This window comes from Papio anubis, chromosome 1 (assembly GCF_008728515.1).
Source record: "Papio anubis isolate 15944 chromosome 1, Panubis1.0, whole genome shotgun sequence".
Taxonomy (NCBI): Eukaryota; Metazoa; Chordata; class Mammalia; order Primates; family Cercopithecidae; genus Papio; species Papio anubis.
The window spans coordinates 52,480,673-52,488,774 of NC_044976.1; the positions used below are offsets into that span (position 1 = coordinate 52,480,673).

An 8,102-nucleotide genomic window follows, 5' to 3' on the forward strand; every position below is an offset into this window, starting at 1 on the left:
AAGCTGGAAAGATAAGCAGAGAAGCAGCTCATTCAGGCTCCAGGACCAAAATATAGTCCCTACTTCCAGAAAACTGGGCTGTTTAGGCGGGCAGCTGGGCATAGAGTGGAGGGCGGGGAGTGGTGGTGTGGAGAGCAGGGTGGACAGACAGAAGACTGGTGAGGAGCCCTTTAAGCTGCTCTTTCTCCAGATCTTCTGTTCTACAGCTCGGAGTTTCCTGTGGTGGCTTCCCACCGGTAGGATGCCAGATATCCTGTTTCACGTGCTGTGTCACGTGGTTAAACCAGTAGAGCCTGCGGGGTTAACTGAACTGGGGGAGATGCTAAGGTTGCATCCAAGCCCAGTATCTCTGCCTTAGGTACCAAAGGGGTAGGAAGTGGCATATGTTTCACATATGTGCCATCCATGAAGGCTAAACTCGGCTTGTCATTTAGGCCCCAGACATATCATCACTCCAAGGGGTGATGAGATTAGGATCCACAAGTCTGTCTTGGAGCAGTTAGCAGATTTCCTATGAGACACCCCAGAGACAGGCATGAAATCATGGAAGTAGATTCCTTTTCTCTTTGTTTATGTTTTTGTTTTGTTTTATTTTTTTGAGACAAGGTCTTACTCTGTCACTCAGGCTGGATGGAGTGCAGTGGTATGGTCACAGCTCACTGCAGCCTTGACCTCCTGGGTTCACACAGTCCTCCCACCTCAGCCTCCCTAGTAGCTGGGACTATAGGTGTGCGCCACCATGCCTGGCTAATTTTTGTATTTTTGGTAGAGACAGGGTTTCATCACCTCATCTGTGTTAGAAGCCACCTAACATGGTAATGAGCTCCTGGTCATTGGAGGCATTCAAGCAGAGACTGAACAACTTGAAAGCAGGAGAGAAAATTCCTCTTCAGAAATGGTTGTAGATCCCATTTCAAAGGCTCCTTCCTGCCCTTGTGAGCTAGGATTCAATTTTCATGTGCAGGGTTATCAGTGCCATTCTAGCCAGCCTTCCATACTGGCCTGAGTAGCCCACTCAGGGTCCGGGACAGGCATACTCATCGGACCAGTCGGAGCAGTGCTGTATGTGGTCGCGGCAGAGACGCCTCGAAATACAGTCGCAGTACTTGAAGAAGGTTGAAGGACAATGCCACCACCCAGGGCCACAGCGTGGGCACACAGTCACTGGGGAGACAAGAGCCAGCAGGAGAGCAGTTGCTGTGTCCTGGAATGCTCTGTGCAGCAGGGCACTCCCTAGTTCTGAAACCTGCTCCCCACAGCCCCAACCTATCTAATATGGATTGAGTGTGTTCCTAGTTTTCCTGCAGCAGAGAGAATCTAGACTCTACAGCTCACAGGCTATGTGACTTTGCTCACCCTGTCTGAACCTGTTTCCTAGTGTGCTCAAACTTGTTATTAAGCAAAGGATGTCAGGCAAAGTCCCAGGCACATGGTAAAGGCTGCAATATGAATGGGTGCCCTTCCTTACCCTAAGTCCAGCCACATTTACCTGCCATGACTCCCTGAGAGTGCTCCTAGCCTTCTCTCCTCTGCTCAGGCCTCTGGCATTCCTCCCCACACACTCAGCCTCTGCCTACTGAAACCTGTCTATTCTTGGTCTTCCTGAATGCTACCTCTTCTGAGAAGTCTCCCTGGATTCCTCCAGGTCCCCAGCATCTCCTTTTGGCATCAGCATGATGTAAGTCCTGGGGATAGGACACAGGCTTGATACCTGATGTCCCCCACCTGAATCTGATACCAGGTGTGTTCTGAGCACCCCACCAGTGCTCAGAAAATGTTTGTTGATTGACCACTGGGGAAGAGATTGAGAGGAAACTCTAGGGCAGCTATAGGCCTTGGGACTTGGATCAGGAGGCCTGGGTTCACACCTGAGCTCCCTTCCTGTCATGCACTGTACTAATTTTCTCTGCTCAAAGCCTCAGTTTACTTACAAACAAATTGGGGCTGGTGATTCCTGCCCTGCTTTCCTCACAGGGTTATTGGGAGGTGCAGAGATGAGGGAATCCCAGGTTCAAATCCGAGCAGGGTCATGTATGTGCTCCTTGCATGACCACCTTCTGGGACCCAGTTTTCTCATCTGCGCCCTTGAAGGCGACTTCCCCACTGCAGAAGAATGAGCCTCCAGAAAAAGTCACTTGGAGTGGTAGTGAGTACCGCACCACAGGATGTATTCAAGCAGGGGTAGAACACTCCTTCCTAGGATGCAGAGAAGGCATGCAAAGGGGAGCCCTAGAGATTCCCTGGTCACCCTTTGCCCTCTGGCTGCTGCCCAGCCACCGGCTCCAGCCCAGCCTGTGCCCAGACCCCTACCTGGGCTCAGTTCATCCGAGCAGTCCCCACAGTTGTTAGTGCCATCACATTTTTGGTCTGAGTAGATCCAGGAGGCCGGGTCTCCACAGTGGGCCACGAGGAAGTGGGGGAGGCTCTGGGGCACATCTCCTGGGACAGAGGAGGCAGGAAGAAGTTCACATCTGGTCACAGCTGTCTGAGGGTTATCTGGAGAAGGATTGGCCACCCTGGCAGTTGCCAAACTCAGGATCAGTGACCATCCAGCCCATAAGGGTGCAAGCAGAAGGTTTCCTGGGGAGGCGGCAGAGTCAGAGGGAGAGGAGAGCTCCGTCGCTGGACAGAGGCCCAGAGAGCTGCCCCTCCCTTCCTCAGTTCCTCCCCAGTCGTGGTGTGTTCCTGCCCCACACCACTGCTGATCCTATGCCCCTCCACAAAGAGCCTCCTTAATACCTATCCTAAACCATTCCACTTTCAAGTTCAGGTTCATGTTCCATCACCTCCAGGAAGCCTCCTCCAACTGGAGCATCACAGGAATAAATGTGGAAGTCTTACAGTTGGGCCCCGGAGCTCAGGGGATGTAGGGTTCACACACCTGGTAAGGCAGAGTCTGAGGACCTTTCTTGAAAGTGTGTTCTGTTAGGCAGCAGTGTGATAGGGCTACCAAAAATTCACACAAAGGCCACACCACTAGAGGTAGAAAACCTCGGGCAGGGAGGGAGCAAGCTTCTGTTCCTTAGACTGCCCAGACCCAGCCAGAAGCGCCGAGGATGTTTCTGAGGCCTGTCCAGGGAGGGGGACATGGGCAGTTGGTATTTATTCTGTGGAGCATTGATGGAATGGGGAGGGCCAGGAACTCGGTCACAAGGGGGCTGACTGTGACCTAGAGAAGGGGATGCGGCCTAGACAAGAGAACCCTCATGGGGGGCAAGGGAGTAATCTTCAAATCCATGCAGCGCCACCATGATGGGAGGGATTAAAGCATGGTCTATTGGGGCAGGGTTGACAGAAGGACAGAGTTGGAACCAATCAGGGAAGAACCACTCTGGGAGGCAGCTCTAAGTTTGGGACAAGGAAAACCTTCCCATGGAAAAACCTTCCAACCCTTGCATCTCAGGGGGTGCAAATGGAGGCCGGGTGGCCTCGGTTGGGCTTGCTAAAGAGGGGCCTGGGGATGAGCTGGGACAAGGACTAGATGTTTTTGAAATTGCTTCTCGTCTTGAGGGTCTTTGATGCAATGACTCACCCTCCATGAGCTCCCCTACCCCACCCACTGCACCTCTCCGGGCTCTCTCTCTCCTGTGGGGTCAGGCTTCTCTCTCCTGAGAACATTCTGGTGTCTGAGGTCCGGGGTCAGGTCTTCCCATTCATTCATTTGCTCATTCATTCGGCAAGCCATTCTGAATACCCCTCTGTGCTAGGCGCTGGGGCCCCCATATCAAGCGGACTGGGCCTGCCTCAGAGGAGTTCACAGTCTGATGGGGGCAGCAGATGTGCCAATCGAGTGACAACCAGTGTGACGAGGGCTGCGACACAGGGAACCACAGGGACTGTGGAAGCCCAAGGAGACAATTTAACCTTGTGTGGGAGTCAGGGAAAGCTTCCTGGAGGAGGTAACACTTGAACTCTGCCTTGAGGGATGAATACGGGTTCTCTGGGAGTGGAGATGCACAGGGTGAAGGCATTCCTTAGTGGGGGCATGTATGTCCCTGACTGGGACCAGGTCGGGGCAGGCGTTCCTGGCTCAAGGCACTGGAGCATCAAAACCATGGGGACGTGAAGGTGTCTGGTGTCTTCAGGGATGATTGAGCTTCAGTATGGCTGCAGAGAGAATTAGGCTGTGGGGGAACCCCTGGGAGGGGCAGCACCGAGCGGGTACTCACGGCACAAGCTGTCATCCTCATCCTCGCCGTGGGTACAGGTGCGAACGCCATCACAGACCCCACTGGCTGGAATGCAGCTCCTCTGGTCATGGCACAAGAAGCCTGTCCTATTTGTCAGTGTTATACAAGCTTGGGCTCCTGAATGGGTAGGGGAAGGCCCTGGAGGGTCAGGGGTGGTGCTCACAAGGACAAACTTTCCTCACCTGAACTCCACCTAGAGCTGGCCTGAGGGGCTAGAGCAGTGGGGAGGATGAACCCAGCGCCATCAATGGGGTTCAAGCCCCAGCTCTACCCACTGCCGGCTGCCTGATCTTGGGCAGATGACCTGACCACCTTGAGTCTCAGGTTGTCTGCAACATGGGGATCATGGCACACACCCCGTGGGACTGTTGTGGGGATTAAATAAAAGCATCTCGGCTGGGTGCGGTGGCTCAAGCCTGTAATCCCAGTACTTTGGGAGGCCGAGACGGGTGGATCACGAGGTCAGGAGATCGAGACCATCCTGGCTAACACGGTGAAACCCCGTCTCTACTAAAAAATACAAAAAAAGAAAAAAAAACTAGCCGGGCGAGGTGGCGGGCGCCCGTAGTCCCAGCTATTCGGGAGGCTGAGGCAGGAGGATGGCGTAAACCCGGGAAGCGGAGCTTGCAGTGAGCTGAGGTCCGGCCACTGCACTCCAGCTCGGGCGACAGAGCGAGACTCCGTCTCAAAAAAAAAAAAAAAAAAAAAAAAAGCATCTCTGTGAAGAAACATAGAACAGAAAATGTGCAGGACAAGTAATGGTTCTCTCCTGTATTGAAAACTTATTTACAGTGTCACGGGAAGCTTCTGAGGACCGTGTTCAATTCAGTGAAGTGGTTGTAATGGTGAAGCTCCTGGTATGAGGTTAGAGTGTCAGAAGCAATATACTTGGGCTGGCTGGAGGGCCATATGTCATAATTCCTTCTATCTGGGCACAACTGCAAAGCACTTTCATATCTTTATTCTATAGTTCCCCAAACACCCCTGAGACACGTCATCATTGGCCCCCCATATGGGAGGAGAAAAGGAATACCCACTCCTAGGGCTGCCGCAAAGAATTAAAAGATGGAAACCTGCGGACAAGGTAGGGGGAACCCCTTGGCCCCACGTGTGTATACGTGTGCATAATTGGGGATGGGAGCCGGTTTGTGCATTTGTGTTTCTGCATGCGTGAACCACCTCTCAGTCCCTGGGCAGCCTCAGCTAGTGTGGGTGGGGGGACGGGGGAGCAACTCTCAGAGACACTCATGTTGACACAGACACACACACAGATGCACACACACATGAACACATGCTCACACACAGACAGCTGCACCTACATGCACACTCACAGATACACAGACAACAGATGTGCACACATGCACTGACACACACATGCTCTCACACAGACATGAACATGCATACACAGACAGCTGCATATACTCATAGACACACAAAACACACAGGTGCGTGCACGGACTCATGACTGCAGCTGCTTATGTATTCGCATCCACCTCAGGGCCTGTGTTCCTGCACAGGCAGCGGGAGAGCTGCGAATCTCAGCCCCTGGCCCTGCCTCAGCCCTCTACACCCACCCTGCCCGGCTGCAGAGCCATCCTGCAGAAACATCCACCTGGTGACACTTGCCCCCAACTTAATCTCCTGTCTGTGGCTCCTGGACTATGACCTCCCTTCTCGGTGCAGCCTGTGAGGCCCTTGGCCCCACTTGTCACTCTAGCCCTTCCTGCACACTGGCCTCTTGCAGTCTCTTCTTCTCTTCCTGCTTCCTCCCACCCCTCAGGGCTCCACACATGCTGTTCCCTGTTCCTGGGATGCTTTTCCTGGCATCCCCCCACTACTAATACCCATTGTGCCTACCCTGACTCCTCAACGGGGCTAGACTCTCAGGGATCCCAGGGACCCTGCTGTAATATGTATTCATGTCGAGACTGCTCTCAGAACAATTATTAGCTCCATGAGGGCAGGCACTGTCTTGGGGTTGTTCACCCCTGAAGCTGGGGCTGCAGGCATGTATGGGATGTGACCCTGTCCCCCATGGTGGAGATGGACACACAGATGGATAGCACTACCCCAGAGTGCCCAGGCCAGGGGAAGAGGAAGTATAGGGACTGTGGGGCTGAGAAGAGGCTTGTAACCCAGCCTGGGGGTCTAGGAAGACATCCTGGAGGAGGTGACTTCAGAGCTGGATCCTCTCGGTAACCATGTCACAGATGTGCAAATGGAGGCTCAGAGACTGGTACAGTCAGTGTGTGTGCAGGTGTCTGTGCGTGCACCTTAAGGAATTTGTCCAAAGTCATCTGGTAGAGAAGCCAGGCAGGTCGGGGCTCCCTCATCTCTCTGTGCCCCGCCATGCCCTTCCCACCGGGTCTGACCCACCCTTTCTTGGCCGCCCTGACCTGGGGTGCGTGATGGGAGTCCAAGGATGGTGACCAAGGTGATGAGGGCGGCCAGAGTTGCCAGGAGGAACAGCAGAGAGGCAGAGAGGCAGGCCCTGCGACGCGAGCAGCAGAGGGGGCTGCAGCCTGCTGTGTGGGGGGAAACAAGCCCGGGGGTGGTGGTGATGGGGGCCAGCACTGGGAACAGGGAGCTCCCTTCCCGCCATGCCCGCTGCAAGCAGCCCGTCCCCAACCGGGGTGAGCAGAGCAGGGATGGCTTCCCTGGAGGAGCAGCTCCCAAGCCCTCTGTGATGCTCTTTGTTCTGCCTGTGGGCCCACCCCACTAGATGCCACCCTGGCCCGGGGCCCACAGATGACTGAATGGCAGAGGCGGACATCCTCCTCTCCCACCCGCCATCAGGTGACCTCCTCAGGACACTGGGAGAGATGGACGCCTGTGTGTCCAGCCCCCACCTTGGGGCAGAAGCTCCATTTGGCCCTTCATAACCATGGTCTTTATTTTTCAAAACAAACTTTTATTTTATCAATGAGGAAACTAGGGCTCAAGAAGAAAAGATTCAGGTCACCCCGGGTAGAGCTGGCGTGTGAATCTACACCTGTTTGATGCCAAAACCCATGCCCTTTTCACTGTCCCAATTCACTGTCCATTCTGGAGTCTGCCGGGATGCAGGGTGGAATCCCAGCTCTACCACATCCTACCTGGGCCACACTGAGTAAGCCACTTCACTTCCCTGTGCCTCAGATTCCTCATGTGGAAAATGGGGACCACAGTAGCTACCTCCGAGTTTGTTGAGAGGATTAGAATTTGTTGAGTTAATGTGTTAGAACAGTGCTCAGCACATAGTAAGTGGTGAGTATGAGCTATTATTATTGCTTTTTAAAAAAGTATTATTTTTTATATTTTAGGGATAGGGTCTGGCTCTGTTGCCCATGCTGCAGTGCAGTGGTGTGATCGTAGTTCACTGCGCCCTGTAAGTCCTAGGCTCAAGCAGTCCTCCTGCCTCAGCGTCCCAAAGTGCTGGGACAACAGGCGCGTACCACCGTGTCTGGTCTGTTATTGCTTGTTGAGGACTTACCATGTGCCACGCCTTATTCTAAGTGCTATGGAGATAGCAGTGACAGGGGACCTCCCTACTCTTGTAGAACTGCACTTTAATTCTCCTTTAATTCTCTCCTGCTTACAAAATAATAAAAGAAGGCTTTACTGAGGACCTCCTGGGTGCCCTGCCGTGCAGCTTGCCCTGGTCCTTGTCCTCTGCAGCTTGTTATTGCACTTGGAAGGCAAGGCATGGACATGTCTGAAGGAGCATGGGAGCTACTGACCTGTCCAGGCCACAGGTACCTCAGAGAAAGGGGCAGGAGCAGGTGTGATTCATCCCTGTGACCCCAGAACCCAGCCCAGAGCCAGGCATGTAGTGGGGGCTTTTGTTTTTTTGCGTTTTTTTGAGACGGAGTCTCACTCTATTGCCCAGGCTGAAGTGCAGTTGCATGATCTCGACTCACTGCAACCGCTGCC

At 53.7% G+C, this 8,102-nt stretch overlaps 1 protein-coding gene across 1 annotated transcript; it reads right to left on the bottom strand.

Moving 5' to 3' along the window:
- Positions 1 to 867: 867 nt before the first annotated feature.
- Positions 868 to 7,882, bottom strand: LDLRAD1 (low density lipoprotein receptor class A domain containing 1). The gene is made up of 5 exons (XM_021936205.1): positions 7,769 to 7,882; positions 6,587 to 6,908; positions 4,170 to 4,307; positions 2,311 to 2,439; positions 868 to 1,164 (listed from the first exon to the last, which is right to left on the bottom strand). The coding sequence occupies exons 1-5, from the start codon at positions 7,880 to 7,882 to the stop codon at positions 1,016 to 1,018; spliced, it is 852 nt and encodes a 283-aa protein (XP_021791897.1). The 3' UTR covers positions 868 to 1,015.
- Positions 7,883 to 8,102: the final 220 nt, after the last annotated feature.